Source organism: Folsomia candida, unplaced genomic scaffold, assembly GCF_002217175.1.
Source record: "Folsomia candida strain VU population unplaced genomic scaffold, ASM221717v1 Fcan01_Sc001, whole genome shotgun sequence".
In the NCBI taxonomy this organism is placed as follows: Eukaryota; Metazoa; Arthropoda; class Collembola; order Entomobryomorpha; family Isotomidae; genus Folsomia; species Folsomia candida.
Window position 1 is genome coordinate 28,391,327 of NW_019091193.1, and position 21,793 is coordinate 28,413,119.

Genomic DNA, 21,793 nt, shown 5'->3' on the forward strand with positions numbered 1-21,793 from the left:
ATCCACCCATGATTTATTGCACGACAATATTATCCAGTCCAGTCCTGGAATGGTGATAATGGAACGCCAGATTAATTAAGGGTATCGTCACGACTTTAGTTGTGGCTTGGCGTTCATGGGGCTACGTGGTGTAAATATGTACACAATAATTCCATTCTGCTTTTCTGTCCTCAAGGTGCGTTGCGTCGTTATTCAATTATTTCAAACTCGTGTGTGTGGCAGAATGGATCTCTGATATGTATTGACCGGAAGCAGCTAATTGCTCATGTCTCTGTCACCACACTAGCGCATCACGCATTATTACATTGTGTTTGTCTGATTGGAAATTCGGCCAAGTGTGTATGCATAGGCACCCACCCAGCCATTGATTAGATTATTGGATGTGACCACACCTTCTTGATTACCACCCAATTTATTTTTTGCAAGAGGTGTCCTCCAATTTCCGCCCATATCCAATCACGGCATCCGGCAGTACCAACCAACAGGTACACATTCAAGCAAGGTAACTAATAAGGCAGCTTGCTAGGGTCCAGTCCAGTACGTGGTGATGGTGGTGGTTGTGGTGGTGGTGGCACTTCCGCTGGAAAACTGGTCTTGTCTCTCTCTTTCTCTCTTTCTCTCTGGACAGACTCCGTCTCAGATTCAGTCCAGAGCAACGTCTCGCCTGGAGTGGAGCCTGGCTGAATTTCCTCCCGTGAAAGGAACGGTCAGAGGGCAACAAGTGGATTCCGCCCGCGTGCTTTACTACCGAGAAGGAATTAGTGACTCAACTTTTGGCACTTTTAGGCACCACCACCACCACCGGAAACAAGCGTCTCTCCTCCTGATTCCCACGCTGGGAATTATCCCACACTACTCAAATCAACAAACAATCAACAATCCAGAATCATAACTGCATATTAATCAAGCCAATAGCGGAGGGGGTTAGTTAGTCCGCTGCTGCATGCATGCATGGTGAGTAGTGGCAGTGATGTCCACGGGTGACCCCTACAGCAGCTTGGCGACAAGTCGGCTGATTTCAAGCCGTCGATCGGCCTCTCCTCCCGTCACGAAAGTATCCCTTCTCCAGGGTCGCCTCCTCTCCAAGGCGCACTCCGACCTGGTTTCACCCCCCTCGCAGAGTCACAGTCAGACCAGACTCAAGAGCCCGGCCGTCGTTCAGAGAGCACTCATGGGAAATGCGCTCCGGTCCGGGAATAAGTCACAAAACCAAAAAAGTACCAGCGACACTGCCGCAACCGCAACCACGACACCTGAAAAAGCAAAGCAGAATAGCACCAGCAGCACTGGGATCCGGGGTCAAGGACGCACCAACACAACCACAACCACTAGTAAGGGATCCACACCACCACCACAATCACAATCACCGTCCACCACCACGGCACAAATTAAGGTACAACTCCTCCGCACTTCGCCAGCCGCCAAGATGAAGGAAATCCTGACCGCGACAGCAACCACGATCAACAAGGTGTCCAGTGGTAAAAAGTCTTCCAGTAGCAAAGGGGCAAAAAGCAGTAGCAACAAGGTCGCCTCCACCACGACTGCCGCCGCAGGTACGCCACAGCCCTCGAAACCACCCAGGAAGGTGAAAGAGGGGAAGGGCAGCAAAAATAGTGGGAAGACGACCAAGAAGACCGTTATTGTGACACCTCCGCAAAGTGAGTGTCGCAGTTTGCCCCTGACGACGAGTGGTAGTGCGACTACGACGACGACGAGGTCACAATCGCCCAAGACGCCACCACCGCCACCCATCCTGTCAGCCACGGTGAGTCTGAAGGACACTGCACCGTCGCCACGCTTCACAGTGAAGCACAGGCCACTCGCACCTCCTGCAGAGTCACGGTGAGAAAATTATTCGACTAAATATTGCTGGTCATTCTGCTTCTTCTCATTAGCATATTTTTTACCAGACACCACCACCGATCCCTCCCCTCGCTCACTCCGTATTTGAGTGAGACTCGTCGCGTGACCGAGTCGCAGTTCCTCCTCGCAGCGCCTCGTCCCACGAAAACGTCACTCATGCGCCACATCATTGCGAGAGATCCGTCCACTACTCCGCTCGCCTTTCGGGACTCCACTTTCCGCTCGACCCCGTCAGAAGCTACGCTCACGGGCAATCTGACCTCCTCCGATCTGGGCGTGCTACCCAGACAGAAGCGACGCAGGTGGGCTACCACGAGACAAGTTTTAATATAAACTATACATATACATATCTGTAATAAAATCGATATAAAAATCAGTCTTTCTGGTACAAGTAACCACTTGCAAGAAATAACGGGAAGAAAGTGGTTTCTTGCAGCTATTTTCACCTGCAAGAAATGCAAGGCGCAAGAAACACCGCGCATACGTCAAACGGCACATGGCTAAATGGCATATATTTCTTGCACCTTGCATTTCTTGTGGTGCAGTGAAAGAAATGTAGCAATCCCACAAATACGAGCACTGATAAGAATGCTTAAATTAGCCATATTTTACTTTGTCGATGTCTAGGTCCGTGTCCTGCCTCAATTTGCGCGATTATTCACAATACGTCCTCGCTCTACGTCATTCACACACTCGGTCGCCCCGTTTCGCCCGACTCCACTCCCTCTACTCAAGTTTAGACCGTCTTTGCGAGTTAGAAGCGTCTTCCGCCGCCCTGCCTCCACTCCTCCCCCTCGCCAAGAAAAATGATTTCGACGCCTGGTGGAAGGTGCGACATCGACACAGAATGGAGCAGGAGATGGACACCTTGTCGAGGTAACAGAAAAATATCTCGCATTAATTTTGATCAATGCTTTGTGTGAAAGCACATAACCACTTGGAATATATTGCCGTACGAAAGTGGTTTCTTGCAGGTATTTTGACCTTCAAGAAATACAATGCGCAAGAAACTATGCCCCGCCGCTATAGTTAATACTGCTGTGCGTGGCTACATGGCGCATATTTCTTGCAGTTTCATGCACCTTGCATTTCTTGTTTTGCAGTGCAAGAAATATAGCCAATAAACGAGACACTGATTTCAATGTCCAATTAATTTTCCAGAGAACTCTTCCAAGCCCAGCACGAACGGGAGTTCTTTTTCCGTCCTAAAACACCCCCAATTTGGTCACCCGATTCACACCTGCGCTTCAAGAAGTGGCGAGTTGAGGAGCTCAAGGCCTTCCTAACCGGGCCGGACCGCTCTTCTGCCGCGTTGTGGAAGCTGGACTTGTACAAGACTCGCTGGCGTGGAGTTAGCGTGAAGGAGCTCGCGTTGAATTTGGAGGTGAGCGACTTGTTCAAGAAGGAACAGCCCCCTCATCCCGTTCGAGGCCATCCTACGGCCCCGGTGCCCCTCCGCCGAGCCTTCTCCATGAGCTCCACGCTTTCCAACGAGCAGAGGGAAGGGATCAAGAAACGGATTGGCATGCTGATTGTTACAGCAGCCAAAAATGGGCATGGTGCTGACAATTCTGGGCGACAGAGCAGGTTGGGTGGACGGGCTGCGGTGACGACGAGAATGGGATTTACCCTGTCGTCAGATAAAAGGAAGATAAGCCCTCCGAGAGGATCACCGGATCCAGGTAGGCACTATTATAAATTCTTATTTTTTAGCCTGAGTCAGGGCTTATGTACCCGTCATGGTTGTCTGTCTATCTATCTATCGTACAACTCATCCAATCGACTTGAAATTTTACACACAGGTAGAACATGCAAAATTAGAAATCAAATTGGAAGATGAGCAAAATCTGTCAAAAAACAAAGCAAAAAAGTTGTAGTGGTGGCACTACCCACCTCAATTTTTATTAATAACTCGACTCGGGCTACTCTGAATTTTGCATACAACTTTTTGTCCCAATGTCCAGGTCTGAGTGAGAACAAGAAGAAGGAGATTTCCCACCGCATCAGTGAAGAGCTGAAGGAGCGTCACCAACACCAAAAACAGAATAAATCTGCCTCGTCTTCCATCCCGATTGCGACACGGATCGCGCTCCGAAAAGCGGAATCCTTCAGTGGAGGTGGTGCAAATAATAAGCGTCCCATTTACTCACTCTACCTCAGAAGTCCGGTCAACCAGCGGATCAAAGCGTTCGAACAATCAAACAATCAATTAATCAATGGAAGTAACGCATTGCAGGAAGACGTCCTCCCTGCGCAACAAGGTGCTTATCATCGCGACAAGATAACGACGACGACGACGAAGAGAAAGGTTGTCAACGTGGTGGCCCCCAGCAGCGTGCAAGGTCCTGCCTCCCTGCCAGTTCTGCCCGTGAGAGCGACAACACCTCCGTTCCGGTCGAACTCGCCCAGATTGAGGTCTCCCTCCCCGCCGAGGAGATCGGTAACGCCAACGCCGGGAGGAGGACCGCCTCTCCCACCACCAATCCCCCGCGAGTACGTGTCCCATATGAACGTCATCTCCAAACTGGCCGCCCTCCTGCTAAGAAGGAATACGCAGTTGAAGGCGCTCGTCACTCGGGAAGTGTTGGAGAGGGATCGGCTCGAGAGGTTGAGGGCGTTGAATTATGGGGAGGTATGTCAGGTCAAAGTTCAGAGGAAGGGTCAGGTTGGATTGACAATTTGAACTTTTAGGTTGAACGCCTCCGTGACTATTTCGAATCTGATCGAGGCGGATCATGGGACCAGCTCGGTTCCGCGTTTGACGAACCAGTGAACCTCCTCCGAGTCCTGTTCTGTTCCGATTCCAACTTGGCGAGGCTGGCGGAGAAAGCGGTGAAAGTGAGTGGAGTTGGTGCAAAACGGGCAGAACCGAGACCACCGCCGGATGGAAGCTCACCCACGCCGAGGATGCCTCATCAACAGCATCATCAGAACAAAAGCAATAAGGAGCTTCATCTCACCACGAGGTGTGCTACTAAAATTTTACAAATTAATTATATTAAAAAAGTGACAAAGTTCAACATTTCTAGATGTCGGAAACCCATCTACCAACCGAGCAGCAGTCCAAACGTGTGTCAACCTACTCTCACAGCGCATTGTTACTTGAACCATGGAGAGTCACTGGACAGGTTGGATAATGATAACGAGTACAACTCGCTCCCTCCCGTCGTCACGAGATACACGAACTATGATCCGTCCATTCATCAACCGAGGTATCGATACGTGCCTCCCCCACCAATTATTCTGCCACAGGTACACAACTAACCCGTGGCCGCGGAAGCGTAGGGAATCAGGGACAATGTCCCCGAAGTTATGTACTCGATGTCCCCATCATCTGTCCATGTTATATACACCAGTCCCTCCCCTTTCCTACAATGCTAATGTCCCCACATGTCCCCACGGCTTCCGCTGCCACTGGAAATAACCACAAATATGTGAACACCCAGTTTTCTCATACCCATTCGTCTGTTTCGCGTCTTGTAGAGATCCGCAAGTGCAATGTCCCGCATGGGTGGTGGTGGTCACGGCGTAGGTGGTGCTCGCCGGGTAGAAAGTTTCTCTGTCGGACATCACCATCATCGTCCTGGGGGTGAGAGAAAGCCACGCTACTTTGACTACGGGCTGGTTTGATGTCCTCTCCCTCTTGCAGTTGGAGGCCTGCCATCGTCCATTCGCAGAGCCACCATCAGAGCCTTGCAACGCCCATCGGCACAGGAAACGTCGGTTTGAATGAATCCAACTTCCGGTCTTAACTTTTCACCCTGCAAATAAATCTGACACATCCGTCGCAGCCCCTCTCGCATAATGAATTAATGAATAAGTAATTATGATAATTTTAGACGCCACATTAAAAAAATCAGTAGTAATTTTCTTGTAATCTTGTTATTGCACACCCCTCCATGATGCTATGGATCACTTGGCTTTATTGATTATTTCGTTTTTTTAAAAAAAAAGGTACAAAATACTTGCTCTCTGTACGTCCTAATTTAAATCTTACCAAATTTTGGTTGAGGGGGAAATAAATAGTTGGGATCAATAAAGAAATAAATTCAAAGATCTTGGAAAGTGGTTGTTTTAAAATATTACAGTATCGTTAATTTACAATAACTTTGTTCCTAATATAAGTACATATATAAAAACACAGAGATGGAAGGAAAAGATGCTTATTTTTGATATATTCTTTCTGTTAATTAATTTCTATTTGTTTAAGCTATCCGAGAATTGTTTCCCAAAACTCCTCGGATGATTTCCACTGTCTGTTTTTCCTTCTCGAGGAGATGTTCTAGCCGTTTCTGTTCTTCTTGGCCACGTTGAACTTCAGTTTGGAGTCGGTTTACCTTTGTGTTTTGTTTCGACAAAACCTGCAACAATAAAAATGTGAGCATGAAAATCCATTTAGTTTAATCTGAGGGACCATTCATTCACGCCTCTTTTAAAAAAATGTGAGAAGGATAGCTGATCAACTGTTACAAAAAGAAGAGTGTGGATTATTTGAGAAGGTTATAAGATTGGGTTTGCAAAACTAAAACTAACTCATTTGCAGATATTTTTTTAACTTAGACATTTACAAGTTCACTTCATTGAACCTAGGACTCGACGAGTAATCGTCAAAATGATCACATTTGTAATCATTTCTCGGCTCTTAGAACTTATTTTAAAATTCTGGACGATCAATTTGTAGTCAGTAAGTTGACCAATGAAATTGCGGTGAGGTTTTGAAGCCAGTTTCGATGAGTTCCAATTTTTCTGCAGGCTTCTTCAGATCTCCTCCTTTAAAAACTGTCAAATCTGGAGTGTATATTTTTTAAATTGGCAACGACCTGCTCTACAAACTTGTCCAGAATTTTCACATAAATCCCCAGAGCCGAGAATAACTAAATATGTGTTGATTTTGACGATTTTAGCGATGAATAATCGAGTCCTACATGTATGGTCTTAAAACAGTTATAAATCTGGTCAACTTGACTACTCACCTCCTCCTTCTTTTTAAGCTCCTCTTCCACCTCTTTCTTCTTGATAGCATCTGCCCTACGACCATCTTTCTCTTTGCAGAGTAGTTTCTCTAGTCCTAAAAATCAAATATATTGAAATTTCAAACTTTGGCCTTGACTCCTCAGAACCAGCAAATATTTATCTTACGTTGCCGATTAGTCTCAATTTTCTCCACCTCTTCCTCCAGTAGTGAAATTTTGTCCGCTTGTTCATTCATCTTTTTCTGCGAGAATCGTAACTTCTCTTCATGAGCCTTGGAAGTCTGTGAAACAATTTGAAACAAAACACTTACATTAATAAACGTGTCTGCATGTGTTGAATAAATATTAAATAAACATTGAGCGGGTGAGGGTGACATTCACTTACCTCGGCAGAAAGACCTTCCTGTTGATTCACGATATCCTTCAGGCAGAGTATTTCCTTTCTCAGGGAGTGACAATTCTCCTCTTTCAGCTCCATCTCGGCCAACTGTCTAGCTACAATCTCACCATGCTGGTTCAACTACATGTATTAGTAAGGCAACAATTAGTAAGGAATAAAACATTTTGTTTAGGAATTTTGCCTTACGTACCAATTTATTCTGCCTATTGATAATCTCCTCACTTTGAGAAACTCGCTCCTCCGACCTTTTTAATCGCAGTTCCGCAACATCCAACTTACTTTGGTACATTGTAACCACGTAGAGCTGCGATACCTGTGGTACGACAAAAGTAATAATTTTGCATTTTTTCTCTCAAGATGGTATATTTTCTCTCACCGTGTCTGACACCGACTCCGTCACGTCACTCATTTGGCTGTCGTTAGTCACCGCTTCCAAAGCCGACTCGATCATTGAGAGACCCAGGGTGGCCGTGGGTGAGAGAGGGTCGGGCCTTTGCTCAATGGAAGCGTGCATAACCTGGTACTGATTCATTTTAACCAACGACTCTGATAACTCCTTAAGACTAGAATAGATCAATCAACCAATTAGCGCACAAAATTAGAATAGATTTATGCATTTGATAGTCCAGGTAATAACTTTGATGACTTACTTATCACCAGAAAACCCCACGGCCGCTGTGATTGAGAGTGCTCGCATCACCAGAGTGGGATGTGTCGAGTGTATGGCCATCGCCAAGTGGCGACTTGCACCATTTAATCCAGTCAGTAACAAGCCAAGGATGACTTTTGAGCGAGAATTATTCGCCAGAAGGCTGAGCACTTCGATTACACACCACACAACTTCCGTCGTACTTTCCACCTCGATGAGATCCTTGATGAGTTTTTCGCAAGAAGCGCTCTCCTCCTGAATTTTAGCCACAACACGTTCTCGGATGGTCGAGTTGCCTTGCATGGTCCCTTTTTGGGATAGGGTGAGCTGGAGAAGATAACTACTTATCCCAAGTTCCCCACCAACCAAATTAATCAACATATTTTCACTTACGAGCTGACAAGCTGTGGTGTTTTGTCGAATAATCTCTGGTGAAATGCCGGGCTGTAATTTTACACTCTCAATCACCTTCTCGAGAAGGTCAAGAACTGACTTTTTCATAAAGAAGCCATTTGGTAAGGTCGCCATGGCAGAGAGTAAGTGATGATACGCGAGGTAAATATCGCCTTGGTTGACAACATCGTCACCACGACCTGGATCAAGTTCCAGACTGTGGATAATGGAGAAAATGGCCTACATGAAAGAAATAGAATAATTAACTGATGACACAAATATTTTTTAGACTGAATTATTGTAATTTATTGCATAATTTAGAAGAAAAAGCTGTAGCGCCTTCGTTATAATTACTTGCATGGGTTAGAAATTGACTCATGATCTCACCTCGTAGGTATCTGGAAGTGTTAGCTCATTTGTTTTATATTCAGGTACGAGTGCCTTCAGTAGTTGTAGGATGGGCTTGGCAGTAACCGACGTCCGTGATTTTGCAACAGTCAGTTTCTTGACTTTTTCCACTGTCAGCTTGACCAGCTCCACATACGTGCGAACAGATGCTGCCATTGACTCGGGATCCTGTAGCAAAAAGTAATAAACGATCAGGAATCAATTTTCATAATAAACACTCCACAACCCACTAACATCGTCCGGTTTCTGCGACTCTGTAACAGGGTCCGTCCCCGCCCTGGACTCCAACCTCTTGACGAGTCGATCAAACACCACTGCCAATTCAGAAACGAGCTCCATCATGTCGTTCGAACCGCCCAGCACAATTCCGGCTAATGCTCCCAAATGATGCAAGGCGTAAGTGAACAGCGTCGAGGATGAGTGAAGATCTTGCGTCAGCATGAACTTCGCCAAGAGAATGGAATTTCGCACGTTTTTTTCGTTCGGTTGGATCCGTGCATTAAAAATGGCGACCAACTTGGGCCACACTGTCTTCTTGAAGCGAGCAGACTTTTGGATTGTCCTCACCGCTAGTGGTCCAGTGCTCGAGAGGTTGGTCAGGATGGCTAATGCCGACGTGAACTGGGTGCTTGTCTCGGGACGAGATGTCAACACGTGGGTCACGGCAATTAGTAGTTTGTCAATCAGGTGGGAAGAGAGAGTAAATGAAGCAGCCGAGGCACAGATTTTAGTCAAAGAATCCACCAGAGTAAGGAGATTCGTCATGTCTTCATTCGAAATGTGGCCTTCTCCATCCTGCCCTATCAAGTGTACTGGGAGGCGGGTGAGGAGAAGTGAGGCGTTGACATGGTCTGAAAACACTGTTGGACACACGATCGCCAAAGATCGGAGCAACTGAGAAAAGATAACGGACGGGTCTTTGACGGATGGCAGAGTCGGGGTTAAAATCAAACTCAGGATCCCAACCAGTTCCGAGCGGTGGGAGGGAGACAGTTCCTTTGCTCTTTGACCAATCTCCTATAACCAGCAACAATTAAAATATACAAAACTATTAATTTCAATTCTGCCGTGTTCTCAAATAACTAAAATAAAAATTAATTACCTGCAAGGCCGCGATTTGTTGACCGGAAGTAGGGTCCCTCAACTTCTTAAAAATCTCCTCCATCTTCCTGACAAAGTATTTGACACGGCTTTCCCCCAACCTGCCGACCTTTGACACAGTTAAAAAACAAAACCAAACCGTCACCAAGTCCAGAAAAAAGAGTAACGAGCGAGTGCATGACAGTGGACTGGCGGGCCACCCGGTAAAAGAAACCGATGCACTCTCCGCACCACCACCGACCAACCACGGGGCGAGGTGAGATCGTCTCAACCTTTTTTTCTGGAGGTGAGATGAGACGGGGCAGGTGAGACAATTATTTATGTACATTTCCATCCTCCAAAATAATCATCACATTTCGCTTTCGAAATTAAAAAAAATTTTTTTTCGCCGATTTTTATCATTTCAAATGACATAAGTTTCAAGTTATAGTTGGCTGGCTGGCCGGGGTTGATGTCTTGATTATTTGCTGTGGACAGGGTGAGAACGGATGTGGATGGATCTACGACCTACCACTGCCCGAGGGGTTTGGTTTGATGTTTCATTGTTGGAGAGGAAGTGAGGGGTGGTGAAAAAAGCACTATGCTCTGGTACTGCTCACCACACAGTCGTCGTCATATGTATGAGAGAGATGACATAACAGGTGGTCAGGTGGTTGGTTGGTTGGTTGGTATTTTCCCCATTGTTTCCTTCCTTCCGTCCGTCCTCCTGTAATTTTGTTGCCTATTTTTATATAATCCACTCCGCTCCAGTCAGTCAAAAGTCCGAGAGCAGAGGACAAACGTCTCATTTTTCATTGATTCCATTCAATTTTCCACCTCTCGTGGTTGGTCATTCCGTGTGAGTGGCGACGACGAGGATAAGCGAGGGCAACAAAGGGGTGAGTCCTTGGGTGGTGGTGGTGGTGTGGGTGGTGCACTGGAGCGTGACGACGAGTAAACTGCTTCCTGACCCACTCTGCCTGCACCTGAATTTCGTTTCGTTACTTGGTTGATCCTATTTTTTGGGGTAGAGCGGAAGTGCCGTTGGCCACCTCAGCTTCAAACCACCACCGTCACCACCACCAGCATTTGCATCTCTGCTAACTAACTAAATCTTAATTAGAATTTGGTTTGGGGCCCAAATATTTGTGTCACCCACCAGCATTCGACTACCACACAACACAATCTCTTTATACGTAGATACGTACGTACGGGTGGCAGAGGTGCTTGATGCACTATTTCATCTCGCTGCGATTTCATCAGTTGGATTAACTAACCTTAAATCAACTTATCAATCAGGGGGAGGAACAAGTTATCTGTGAAGTTGTGCTTATCAAAATCTTGAGTAGTGGTGGTAGTGGTACTACAGCATGGAGAGCTACAGCCGTGTGAGATCGGTCAAGTTGGGCCGTTCCAATCCGGAAGCACCGTTTGGATTCTCGGTTCGTGGCGGACATGAACATGGGACGGGGATTTTCGTGTCCTGTGTCAACCCAAGATCCGTCGCGTACAGGCAGGGACTCAAGGTAGGTGGTCAAATATACTAATTAAGATAAATGTAAATAGGCACAGCAATATATTTATACATTTGGGCTAGGGCACAAATAGCCCCTTTTAAATAGAAAAGTTTCTTGTCTTTATTACAAATTAATCGTAAGTAAACTCGTTTTAAATTTGGACTGATGCACAACCTGCACACAGAATATGTAAATACATGTATCAACAGCTAACGATAGTGTAAAAGTGATGAATATTCGTAATCTGTCATGATCAGTCGAGATACCAAGTGAAGCGTGAGAAAGTGGACGAAGTGATCAATCTCGTTTCTGCAAAACCACAATTCCAGCAGATTCTTGTCCAACTGGCGATGATGGCAGAGAAAGTGGTTCCAACTCTTTATCTTCGTCGCCTTCCGTCACTGTGATCAGACAAAGAAGAGGAAATTTAGCAGTGTTAGAAACTACTTGTACGAAATAATGGCAACAAAGTGGTTTTTTGCAGTGTTTTGACCTGCAAGAAATGCAAAGCGCAAGAAATTATCCCCCTCACCCCGCACATAGTTCATAGGCTTGATTGCGCATATTTCTTGCAGTTTCTAACACCTCGCATTTCTTGCGTGGTTTGCTTTGCAGTGCAAGAAATGTAGCAAACCAGAAAGGAACACAACACTGAAATTTAGACTGTTTGCATTTTGAGTAAATACTAAACTTTCTAAATTTGCTGTTTATTAATTCGTACCCGCTGATAGTGGACTACAATCGCTCGTCTTCAGTTTTCCTTCCTCGTCAACTTTCCTGCCTTCCATGGTTGACCGTTGATGTTCCCCTCGCCAGGCAAGAATGCGTATCATTGCGTTGAACACGGCATCGGTTTCATACGCAGCGATGGCAATTGTCAAGTCATCCACGCGTTCAAGCAAGTCGTCAATTTCTCGACTAGTTACGTCCTTCTGTTTGAGAGGGAGGCTCACATCTCCGTACACGACTTTCAACTCGCTCGTCTCCTTTTTTAAAAATATAATCAAGAATTATAAAATTTTTGGGAATTTTTGGGAACTTTCGAATAAAAGTGTGACATGGCAAACTAAAAAAACACACCGAGTAATCCCCATGGACCGCGGATGCCGCAAGAATGGCGGAATTTCTGGCGATCCTTGTCGTCACTTGGTCATCGGCAGCTTCTCTGATTTCCAGCTCTGGGTACACTTGAGCAATGAGACAGTCAGAACTGGGGGTGTGACGCCGATGATCGCCGCTCGTGTCTCCGCTACAACAAGGAGCTGATTGTTGGGACGGAGACATTTCAATAAATTTTAGATAGAACGGTCAAGTTACAACTGATGACTGGCTGACTGGCTGACTGGAACTGAAAAGAAGTGAAAGACGAACAAACAGTCTGGAATTGCATAGAAAGCCCATGGTGGTGGTTAATTATAGTTGGACAGCAATAATCATGACATGAATCTCTCATGAATAATCATGTTTATGAACGAATACATAAATTGTACACTAGTAGTCACTTAGATAACCAGAGGGCAGGTTGTCTGGATGAATGCTCATGTAATTTTATCTGATTTCCAGGTTGGTGACCAGATCCTCCGAGTGAACGGATTCCCCGTTTCGGCCGCTGTTCATCATGAATGTCTCGCCCTCATGAGGTTGCGACCTTCCCTGCATCTCAAAGTCAGAAGTGAGTAAAATCAGTTGTTAAAAATCTGGCAGGGTCAGATACATACTCCCTGATTTGGTAATAACTTCCTACCAAATTGGTTGTTGTTTGTTTCCGAATGGTAAATTCTTCATTACTGAACCGTAATTCTCTTGTTATTACCGTGCCAGTAGAGTAATGATTTACTCTCAGTTTTCTAAGAGTGTGGATCGTGTGGGTGTGATCACGGCGTTGTTTTATAATGTTGTTGCCATTGCAGGCGTGGGGATGCTGCCGGTGAAGGAGAAGGCTGGCGACGCCCTGAGTTGGAAGCTGGTGGAGGAGCAGGAGCCGTGCGGTGGGGCGGAAGCAGGGGAAGCGGGGTCGGGAAGTCGGGGCATGTCGCGCCTCTCGGACACCTCCTCCCACTCGCTCCCAGACTCGGTCCCCACAGAGGCCAAAGTCTTCATCGACATGAGTGGGAGGAATGGATTGGGGTGCTGGTGAGCTAAGAAATATTTGTCTCTTATTGTACTCTAATGAGAATGAAGTTCAGTTTTGATTTTTGTTCCGCCAGCATTTGCAAAGGTCCTGTCGAGCGGCCGGGAATATTTGTCCAGTCGACCAAAGCGGGTGGTGTGGCGCGAGAGGCGGGTCTTCGTCCGGGGGATCAACTCTTGTCCTGCAATGGACATTCTTTCCTACACGTCCCATTCGCCGAGGTTTGTTGGTTTATTTATATTTATTTAGGCTACTAGATATAGTAACTTTCTACGCAAAAAACAACTCTGAGATGAGAGGGGTAAACAAAATACTTTTTCAAAATACGGTATTACCAAATTGTAGCACTCACAAAAAGACGAAAATCCACTCGAAGAGTACAACAATCTGTATTCTCGACGCAGATTATCGTCTTTTTGTGGGTGTAACACCCCTGGAAACCCAAACTCTGGAAGGAAGGAGCTCAAAACATTGTATTTTGACAAAGTATTTTAGTCACCCCTGAATTCTGAATACAGTTAATTTTGTAATTTGAAGTACAAAATCATTTTCTTCATTCCAGGCTGTCCAACAATTGAAAGTGAGTCCTCAACTTCGCCTCCGCGTTTTGAAAGGGGTCGCCTCTGACCTTTTCCCTGGAGAATCGTCTTCCGGCTATAATTCTTCCGCTTCCAGTCTGAACGGGGATCAGGGCGGTGGGGGTGGCGGAGAGTCGTCGAAGCGGAGACTGCATCGCGTCTCAGAAGAACAGCAGCACCAGATGAACGGAAACCACCACCAGCACCAGAGACCCGTCCCCTCCTCGTCCAGCATGCACTTGGACCAGGGCATGGCGTGGGACGAGGTGGAGCAGGTGTGGCGGAGTGCGGAGAGGGAAACCATCCTCATCGAGGTCAAAGGGGGCAGCAGCACCAGCAGCAGTGGGGGCTGCAATGGGGACAAAAATGTTATCAGTGACGAGCAACGTCTTCTGGCCGAAGAGCGGCGCAAACTGGAGGAAACCCAGCGTCGCTTGTTGGAAGAGGCTCTCAAACTGGAGGAAGAAAAGAGACGGTTTCAAGAAGAGAAGAGACATCTCATGTTGAACTCGGGGGTTGGAAGTGGGGTTGCAAATGGTGGGGGGTCAAACGGGGTTGGGGCTGAGTCCACGGGAAGTAATAGTTTGGTGGGGGCCTTAAACCAAGAAATTCTCAAGCGAGTTGAGGTGAATTTAATTAATTATTAATTGTAGTTAGTGAGTTTGGCTCAACTTGTGACAAGACTAAAATGATAGTTTATGAATTAACTCGTTTGTAGCGACGTGAAAGTGAGGCTCCCCTCGGAGAGGATGAAACCGATCAGGTGGGATTAGATGGAGAAAGACTGCCACGACCTGGCACTGTGGAGGCGAAAAGGACTCTTTTCAATGCTCAGATTGACGTAGAAAAAAGGCAGCAGCATGAACAGGTAACGCAATTAAATACTAATTAATTGATACTTTGTCATTTTAACTTATTTCTTATTTTTCATGCCTTTAGTTGATCGAGGAATTTAAGCGTGCCCATCGCAAAATGTTCGCTCCTGGAGAACCCGATCTTCAACAGCGTGGAGACAGTGCTGCCGACAGTGCGGTGAGTGCAATTAGGACAAGTTGGGTTCCGTATTAGTGTGACCTTTCCTCATTTTCCTTGCAGGACGCCGCTGCTGCAGAGCTGATTCGGTCCCGTCGCGTCCAAAAGGAGTTGGACCACGAGCGACAAATGGTAGCTCAGCGGGTCGCGGGGATCGTACGCCAACGCCAACTCCGGATTGAGCGACAACATCAAGAAAGTGCAGAAACGGAAAGGGAAATCAGGTGCAAGTCGCCACCACCACCACCACCAGTAATTTAAAAATATCACTCATAGTTGCTCCTAAATAATTAACGTAGGACTCGATGACTCTTCGCTAAAATCGTCAAAATCAGCACACTTTCAATCATATTCTCGCTCTCTAGGAATTTATTTTAAAACTTAGGACTACAAAATTGTGCAGCAAGTCGTTACTTTCAAAAATGTACACTCCAAATTTTGACACTTCTTGAAGAGGAGATCTCAGATCTCAAGTTTAAGAAGCCCTCATAGAAGTTGGAACTTATAGAAACTGACGTAAAAAACTCACCGTCATCCTATTAATCAAATTATTACTACAAATTTGTCGTCCAGAGTTTTAAACTAAATTCCCAAAGCTGAGAAATGATTAAAAATGTTTTGATTTTGACGATTTAGGTGATGATGAGTCATCGCTTCGTACGTTAAAGTACACTCCCTGTACATTCATGTATGTATTTATTGCAGATGCCTGCTCCTGACCAACAGGAACATCAGGGACCTGGAAGCAGCAGCAATAGCAGCAATATTATTACTACCACCACTGGCACTACAATCAACAGCAATAGCAACAATCCTACCACCAAGAAGGCACCAGCTCCACCCATTCCCACTCTTATTCAACCCAAACGAGTCATAATTGAGGAGCGATCAGGAGGTAGCAATTCAGCCGGAAATCGTCCCATCACCACCACCACTACTTCTACGACCAATAATAAAGGAAAAGCGCCCCCACCTCCACAACGCGGCGGATCCGTCCGACCAGAAAGCCCATCTCCTGACTACTCAAACTCACCCAGTCCCACACCCACGCGACACCACAACAACGCTGGCAACAAGCCTCGCACCCTTTCCGGCGTGGATATGCAGTCACTGGAATCATTCAGACTCAAAGATCCTCCCCGGTCGCCGAAAAAACCGCCACCCGTCTACTTTCCACACGGAAATAATAACCCCATGATGAAACAGCAGCACCACAACCAACAAACGGTCCAGGTTCATATGGTAAGTCAGCGTTAATAATAATCAAAGATAAAAGCATGACGACCAGTGTTTCGTTTCTTGTGGGTTTGCTACATTTCTTGCAAAACAAGCAACGCAAAAAATGCGAGGTGCAAGAAACTGCAACAAAGTGCAAAAAATATGCGCTATCCAGCTACGCTCCGTACCAAGTATGGCGCAGTTTCTTGTGTCTTGTATTTCTTTCAGGTCAAAATTCCTGCAAGAAACCACTTTCTTGCCGTTATTTTTTGCAAATAGTTACTTGCACCTGAAACACTGATGACGACCTTTCAATTCTAATTTTATTTGTCTATCCATATCAGAGCTCCTCCTCCTCAAACTTCGTGGAAGGCAACAACGCCAAGAATGAAGCACTCAGCGGTATCCTCAAAGGCGCAAAAACCATCTCTTTCCTCGACAAATATTAATTAATGAATGCAAAAAAAACTTCACGGATTTGCAGTCCAAAGTTGCGCAATGCATCGTCACTCACTCAATATCACAATATCACCATTTCCTATATTATCGTCACAATATTTTATTAAAATAATACAATACTAATAATGATCAAAATAATGATAATTACTAGCAAAAATAAAACCTGTGCGTACATTATAAAAAATAAAAGTCTTATCTTTATGCGAGTGAGTTCTCGTAGTAAAAAATATAATAGTTGAGTTTTTCTTCGTGGATTTGGCCTATTCATCACCGTTCACAATTCATAATCTATTTAAATATATAAATAAACTACTTGGTCTCCTTGTCCTGCTCGATCTCCTCGTCCGGTTCGGTGGGGACATTGATGGGGCTGCTACTCCCGATCCCGCTGCTTCCACCCGATCCAATCGTGATGCGGAAGTTGGGTTCGGAAGATTCTGATGAAGAGGACGAATCAGAATTCGAATTGGCAGAGGAACGTGACCGACTGAGAGATGGGAACAAGGCGGCGAGTGGGCTGGATCCACTTCCACCGCCGAAAAGAGCGGCCAACGGGTTGGAACCACTCCCACCGCCAAACAGGGCGGCAAATGGGTTCAGTGAGCCTGACGAAGACGACGACGAGGAACCACTCCTCCCCCCGTTGACGAATGGCGACAGAATTCCGTTCAGCAGGTTGAGCTGCGAACTCACAATGGTTTGACCTAGCTGTGAAAGCGACAAGAAAAAAATAGAGCGGTGAGCGAGACTGGGACATAAATACGTGAGGAATTAATGGGGGTAGTAAATAAATAACAAAAATTAGTAGTGGTTACTTGATTAGTAGGAGAAATACAATGGGTGGTACTTTTATTAAGAGAGGGTCCCAAGTAAAAACTTGAACGGCGTTCCTGCATACACAAACTTAGCCCGATTTTCTGCAGAAAAACTTTATGCAGATCGATTTGAGCAGAAAAATATGCAGAATTATGCAAGTACCGTTCTGCAGAATTAAGCTGATAGAAATTTTCGGTAGGATTATGTAGAAAAAAATACGCCGAATGCAATATGCATCGAGCTTTTGCTGATTACTGCAGAAGACGCAATGATTTCTACTCGGGATTCGTATTGAGCGATCTATACAGAGCTCCACGCCATGTCACTATCGGCGGCGTGGAGCTTAGAAATCCAAATTAGAATAGAGTTCGCAATAAATAAATAGTTCAAGCAGGTGAAGATCTATATTTACGAGTGGGATTAAACTGGAGACCAAGATTAATTGATTATTCAGCATGTTAAGCTAGTTGGTTAGTTAGTTAATTGGTGTGAGTATTATTTTTTTATTAATTACATGAGAGTCATCAGAACGACAAGAGGGTTGACTAGCATTACGTATTATGTATTAGCTTATGTATTATTTTTTAGTGGTATTTATTTAGTTAGTAGTGGTAGTCTTAGTAGGAGGAATAAGGGAGTCGACGACTTATTAATTAGTGGGTGTGGTTAGTTAGACAAGCTTTTTCGACTCAGCTGCTGCTGCAAATACATTTGCAATCCCGCTGCTCGCACTCCCATCCGAGTCGCGACGTCCGAGGGCGTTAAAGTTTATGGCGTTGGGTCCATTGAACAGGCTGGAAAAGGTCGTCGTCACCGTTTGCGCCAACTGAGAGGCAAAGTTCACTGCGGACTAGAGTGAAAATAAATAGAAAAAAATAATAAATAAGTTAATTAAATAAGAGATTAAATTCTTAATTGTCTCAGTGGTTGGTTGGTGGCGTCGATAAGTTAATTATTTAAGGTAGTCGCGTTAAGGTACAGCGTATTTAAAGTAAGTTTGGCGTTATCATGTTCTTCGCTACACTCAAGTCTTTCCCATTTATTCAACATAACAAATAAAAAAAGTATAAAGTCTGCCCACCAAGTGAATAGTGGTGCACATCGTAAAATTAGTTAAGTACTTATGCACCCCTACAAATATAATTAATTATATTTACCGTTGAAAACAATAATAAACAAAAAAAAACAATAGAAAAAAAACACATCCACAACATAACCATACAAGCTCGTAATAAACAAAAAAAATATAGTGAGTATTTCCTCTGGTTTTTTTAGTAGTAAATAGTGCAGTCGTCGTTGTACAAATGTCATCGTCCCGACTTCATGGTCATGATGATCGTCGCGATGCATTAGTATAGTCGTTATGGTCGTCAATTTGTTCATTTCCGTGCCGCCCATCCCCCATTGTTTCCACCAAGTCCAAGTCCTCCACCACCACCCGCGACTGCGGCCACGCTAGCGGCAGCGTTTGCCTTAGCCGCGGCTGCGTTCGCGGCCAAACTGCCGAACGAGTTTGCCACGGCGGCACCAACCTGCGTCACTGCGCCGAAAATGCGAGCCTTTGCGGCCAACACGTCACCCGCCGTTCGAGTGACGGAGGCCAGAACTGGGGGTGCGGATTGCACAACGGCGCCGACTATTTGGCCCTTGGCGTTGAGCAGGCTGAGCAAGGTGGAGACGGTTCCCTGCAAAAGGATGACACCATGCTTGACGACATATATTCGACACGTTTTGCGCTATTCTTACCTGCAAAATGTTGGCGGCAACACCAACCAAACTGTTGAGCAATTGTGTCGCAAAGTTGACCGTGTTGGCGGCTGCTTGAGAGAAAACGTTGATAAAGTTGTTGGGTGTTTCTGCCACGGTGTTGGGACCCTAGATCATCATCGTCACATACATGACACTTAACTCCTTGACCTCTACATGACCTTTACATATTTATGGTGGGTGACATACGTATGACGACTGTGGAACCCCGTAACCAGAGTCACGCTCGTTTCTGAGGACAGCTTCGTCCGTTGAAGAAGCATCTGCCGTCAGTCCTTTCGATCCTTTCGACAAGGTGGATGCGACGCTCTGAAAAAATTCATAAATCATAACCAATCCCGAATTTTTGTCAAATACTGAACACGAGACGACACAAAATAGTCCAGTCCTGTCGTCCGGTCGGAAGTTGTTGTCGTATTTACATAGCAAAATGTGCACGAGTCACGTCTCATAAATATACGTCATCATAATTATAAAATGTATGTATATCACGTTAACATTAAATTCGTCATTAATTAAAAATAAATAAAAGTCATTATCGTCTCTCATGTCGGAAGTCACGCCTTTTCGTCACGGTCAGTCTGTCCACTTGATCGGTGGTCCGCTTGCTTATCTACCTCAAGCGCTTTCACGATGTGTTCCATGTTTAACAAGTTCGCGACCGCTGGCGTGTTTCCTGCCGCGGTGGAGTCAGCGACCGCTGCAGTTTGTACGGTGTCCTCTCGTCGGTCGGCGTCCGTGTTTGTTGTCGTCGCCGTCGTTTTTAAAACGTTTTGAAGCTGTGCTTGGCTATTTTCCACATCTTGAAGTATTTGGAGCATGTCGGCGTATACCTGATAGTGATAAAGTAAAGTCAACGTAATGAGAAACAAGTAAGTTGTGTGTATGTCGGTTACGTTAATAATTCCTTATCATCATCACGTCATTATTATTGCACATATCTTTGATCAGTCAGATGCATACATTGTTTAAACCGCTTGGCAGTAAATACTACGTCGCCACTCATTTCATTCATTCCTATTCTTAACAAAAACACACAAAACTTGAGACTACTACATAAGTAAGTTGTGTACTTTTTCATGCACGCTGAATGAAAATATTGTAAATAAAAACAAGATTTTCGAGAGCGTGGGACCAAGGATTGAGTCAGTCAGAGTAAGAGAGGAAGTTATCGAAAAATGATTACGTAAGGTAATCACGTCCCTCTCACATCATATCACCGACGGAAGGAAGCAGTATTACTCCACATTCACTCACTCTCATTCAAACGAAGGAAGGAAGCAAGGAAGGAAACGATCACTAACTCTCACAAATAATAAAATGTGGTATGTACATATGCACACCGTATGAGTAAGTAAATGTACACAAGAAAAATGTGGTTTTTGCATAAAGCTCACTAGTGAACTTTTTCAAGAGAGAGAGAGAGAACAAACGAAACGTAACGACAAGACTAATTGCTCGCTAGCCAAGAACCATGACTTGACTTGATTATAAGTAAATTAAGTAAACTTAAAAGGACCAATTAGTTTTTTAATGCGTCGTCACGGCTGTGCATTTCTTAATAATTTTATTTGTATGCATGTACCTTTGACTCCTTGCCATTCTCGGCGGCGGCGGCCGTCTCGGTGTCTTGGCTCGCTTCGGCTTCCTTTCCGAGTGGGTGTGCCAGCACGACGGAGCATGCCAACATTAGCGCCACAAAGGCCGCCGCCCATGCTGATGAGGAGAGCTGCATCTTTTAATATCTGCAAAAAGAAAAACGAGAGTGAGACGCGTTCCTATACTTTCCCAGGATACCGGTTGGACCACTTTCGCCCCTAGTGGCTGACCACTTGACCACTTTCCATAAGTTTTTTCTTCCACTTCTTCTTCTTCTTGACCAAGACCAGCGAAACATTGGGATACGATACGTCACCTCGTCACGTAACCTAAAACTTGCGCAATGGACGAGTCGTCATGCAACTATGGGGTTACTGTACGTACACTAAATGAATGGGTGCATGTCGTTGGTTGACTGTTGAGAAATGTTGTGTGTAGAAGGCCTCGATTACGCAACCACACCCCCGGAAGACTAACTAACCACCCCACAAACTAACTATTGGAGCAAGAGTTGCACAAAATATTTTTTATTTTTTTATTTTATTTTTTTTACCTTTTCTGGTTATCAGGTCTTAGTTTCCTGAGAATATTGCTGCGTTCCCCACTTCACACAGGGATCCAAATCCTAGCACAGTTTTAGGAACAAAAACGTAGAAAATTTGGAACAAAATAGTATTTTTTCCAAATCACTCTCGTACTTTGCCGTTATTTATGTGCGTGCGTGTTGACGTGGGAGGCGTCAAACTCGTGCCGTCCTTCGATTTCCGGGGAATATTTGATTCAAGGCCACCGAAAGGATTTTAATATTATGCGAAATCGAGCGGTGGGAGGCAGGTCGGTTGGGACGTTGCGAGTGAGCGAGGTTGCGGAAGGGAACTGAAAGTAAAAGTGACTGGTGGTCATCTCAGCA

General features: G+C 45.3%; 5 protein-coding genes across 11 annotated transcripts; 2 read left to right on the plus strand and 3 right to left on the minus strand.

Annotated features, from left to right (window-relative positions):
• The first annotated feature begins 362 nt into the window (after positions 1–362).
• LOC110845990 lies at positions 363–5,919 on the plus strand. 2 transcript variants are annotated; one of them, XM_035846059.1, is made up of 9 exons: positions 363–1,842; positions 1,911–2,165; positions 2,491–2,739; positions 3,025–3,545; positions 3,828–4,495; positions 4,555–4,829; positions 4,923–5,115; positions 5,347–5,452; positions 5,513–5,919. In XM_035846059.1, the coding sequence occupies exons 1-9, from the start codon at positions 971–973 to the stop codon at positions 5,590–5,592; spliced, it is 3,219 nt and encodes a 1,072-aa protein (XP_035701952.1). In that variant the 5' UTR covers positions 363–970; the 3' UTR covers positions 5,593–5,919. The 2 variants fall into 2 exon arrangements, with proteins under 2 accessions (XP_035701952.1, XP_021948266.1); XM_022092574.2 differs by having other exon boundaries at positions 364–1,842; positions 4,893–5,115.
• LOC110841650 lies at positions 5,741–9,924 on the minus strand. The gene is made up of 11 exons (XM_022087333.2): positions 9,789–9,924; positions 8,921–9,703; positions 8,666–8,854; positions 8,279–8,518; positions 7,887–8,212; positions 7,613–7,799; positions 7,427–7,549; positions 7,222–7,356; positions 7,003–7,117; positions 6,837–6,931; positions 5,741–6,224 (listed from the first exon to the last, which is right to left on the minus strand). The coding sequence occupies exons 1-11, from the start codon at positions 9,849–9,851 to the stop codon at positions 6,069–6,071; spliced, it is 2,412 nt and encodes an 803-aa protein (XP_021943025.1). The 5' UTR covers positions 9,852–9,924; the 3' UTR covers positions 5,741–6,068.
• Positions 9,925–9,968: 44 nt separating this feature from the next.
• LOC110845998 lies at positions 9,969–16,928 on the plus strand. 4 transcript variants are annotated; one of them, XM_035846061.1, is made up of 12 exons: positions 9,969–10,092; positions 10,265–10,665; positions 10,890–11,292; positions 12,847–12,955; positions 13,194–13,416; positions 13,491–13,635; positions 13,977–14,618; positions 14,711–14,860; positions 14,932–15,024; positions 15,088–15,276; positions 15,730–16,266; positions 16,587–16,928. In XM_035846061.1, exons 3-12 carry the CDS (start codon positions 11,137–11,139, stop codon positions 16,689–16,691), a joined length of 2,349 nt encoding a protein of 782 aa, XP_035701954.1. In that variant the 5' UTR covers positions 9,969–10,092; positions 10,265–10,665; positions 10,890–11,136; the 3' UTR covers positions 16,692–16,928. The 4 variants fall into 4 exon arrangements, with proteins under 4 accessions (XP_035701954.1, XP_035701953.1, XP_035701955.1 ...); XM_035846060.1 differs by having other exon boundaries at positions 10,967–11,292; XM_035846062.1 differs by having other exon boundaries at positions 11,066–11,292.
• Positions 11,346–12,651, minus strand: LOC110852709. Its single transcript, XM_022100824.2, has 3 exons — positions 12,364–12,651; positions 12,005–12,269; positions 11,346–11,684 (listed from the first exon to the last, which is right to left on the minus strand). Exons 1-3 carry the CDS (start codon positions 12,565–12,567, stop codon positions 11,581–11,583), a joined length of 573 nt encoding a protein of 190 aa, XP_021956516.1. The 5' UTR covers positions 12,568–12,651; the 3' UTR covers positions 11,346–11,580.
• Positions 16,784–21,789, minus strand: LOC110852684 (nuclear pore complex protein DDB_G0274915). 3 transcript variants are annotated; one of them, XM_022100805.2, is made up of 9 exons: positions 21,582–21,789; positions 21,437–21,508; positions 20,870–21,029; positions 19,902–20,117; positions 19,474–19,593; positions 19,264–19,392; positions 19,050–19,202; positions 18,227–18,367; positions 16,784–17,409 (listed from the first exon to the last, which is right to left on the minus strand). In XM_022100805.2, exons 3-9 carry the CDS (start codon positions 21,017–21,019, stop codon positions 17,011–17,013), a joined length of 1,308 nt encoding a protein of 435 aa, XP_021956497.1. In that variant the 5' UTR covers positions 21,020–21,029; positions 21,437–21,508; positions 21,582–21,789; the 3' UTR covers positions 16,784–17,010. The 3 variants fall into 3 exon arrangements, with proteins under 3 accessions (XP_021956497.1, XP_021956489.1, XP_021956505.1); XM_022100797.2 differs by having other exon boundaries at positions 21,437–21,789; XM_022100813.2 differs by lacking the exon at positions 19,902–20,117 and having other exon boundaries at positions 21,437–21,789.
• Positions 21,790–21,793: the final 4 nt, after the last annotated feature.

What these genes read in the sequence shown, in the direction of transcription:
- LOC110845990 (XM_022092574.2), top strand. Translation starts at nt 971, where the DNA reads ATGTCCACGGGTGACCCCTACAGCAGCTTGGCGACAAGTCGGCTGATT. An exon ending in GCACCTCCTGCAGAGTCACG is followed by an intron (nt 1,843 to 1,910) that starts GTGAGAAAATTA and finishes ATTTTTTACCAG; the next exon opens with ACACCACCACCGATCCCTCC. An exon ending in GAGCTTCATCTCACCACGAG is followed by an intron (nt 4,830 to 4,892) that starts GTGTGCTACTAA and finishes CAACATTTCTAG; the next exon opens with ATGTCGGAAACCCATCTACC.
- LOC110841650 (XM_022087333.2), bottom strand. Translation starts at nt 9,851, where the DNA reads ATGGAGGAGATTTTTAAGAAGTTGAGGGACCCTACTTCCGGTCAACAA. An exon ending in AGTCGCAGAAACCGGACGAT is followed by an intron (nt 8,855 to 8,920) that starts GTTAGTGGGTTG and finishes TTTTTGCTACAG; the next exon opens with GATCCCGAGTCAATGGCAGC. An exon ending in GTGGGGTTTTCTGGTGATAA is followed by an intron (nt 7,800 to 7,886) that starts GTAAGTCATCAA and finishes GATCTATTCTAG; the next exon opens with TCTTAAGGAGTTATCAGAGT.
- LOC110845998 (XM_022092587.2), top strand. Translation starts at nt 11,137, where the DNA reads ATGGAGAGCTACAGCCGTGTGAGATCGGTCAAGTTGGGCCGTTCCAAT. An exon ending in TACACGTCCCATTCGCCGAG is followed by an intron (nt 13,636 to 13,976) that starts GTTTGTTGGTTT and finishes TCTTCATTCCAG; the next exon opens with GCTGTCCAACAATTGAAAGT. An exon ending in AAATTCTCAAGCGAGTTGAG is followed by an intron (nt 14,619 to 14,710) that starts GTGAATTTAATT and finishes ACTCGTTTGTAG; the next exon opens with CGACGTGAAAGTGAGGCTCC.
- LOC110852709 (XM_022100824.2), bottom strand. Translation starts at nt 12,567, where the DNA reads ATGTCTCCGTCCCAACAATCAGCTCCTTGTTGTAGCGGAGACACGAGC. An exon ending in CGGTCCATGGGGATTACTCG is followed by an intron (nt 12,270 to 12,363) that starts GTGTGTTTTTTT and finishes TTTTTAAAAAAG; the next exon opens with GAGACGAGCGAGTTGAAAGT. An exon ending in TTGTAGTCCACTATCAGCGG is followed by an intron (nt 11,685 to 12,004) that starts GTACGAATTAAT and finishes GTCTGATCACAG; the next exon opens with TGACGGAAGGCGACGAAGAT.
- LOC110852684 (XM_022100805.2), bottom strand. Translation starts at nt 21,019, where the DNA reads ATGCAGCTCTCCTCATCAGCATGGGCGGCGGCCTTTGTGGCGCTAATG. An exon ending in TTGCCGCCAACATTTTGCAG is followed by an intron (nt 19,203 to 19,263) that starts GTAAGAATAGCG and finishes ATCCTTTTGCAG; the next exon opens with GGAACCGTCTCCACCTTGCT. An exon ending in TTTTCGGCGCAGTGACGCAG is followed by an intron (nt 18,368 to 19,049) that starts GTTGGTGCCGCC and finishes TTTTCACTCTAG; the next exon opens with TCCGCAGTGAACTTTGCCTC.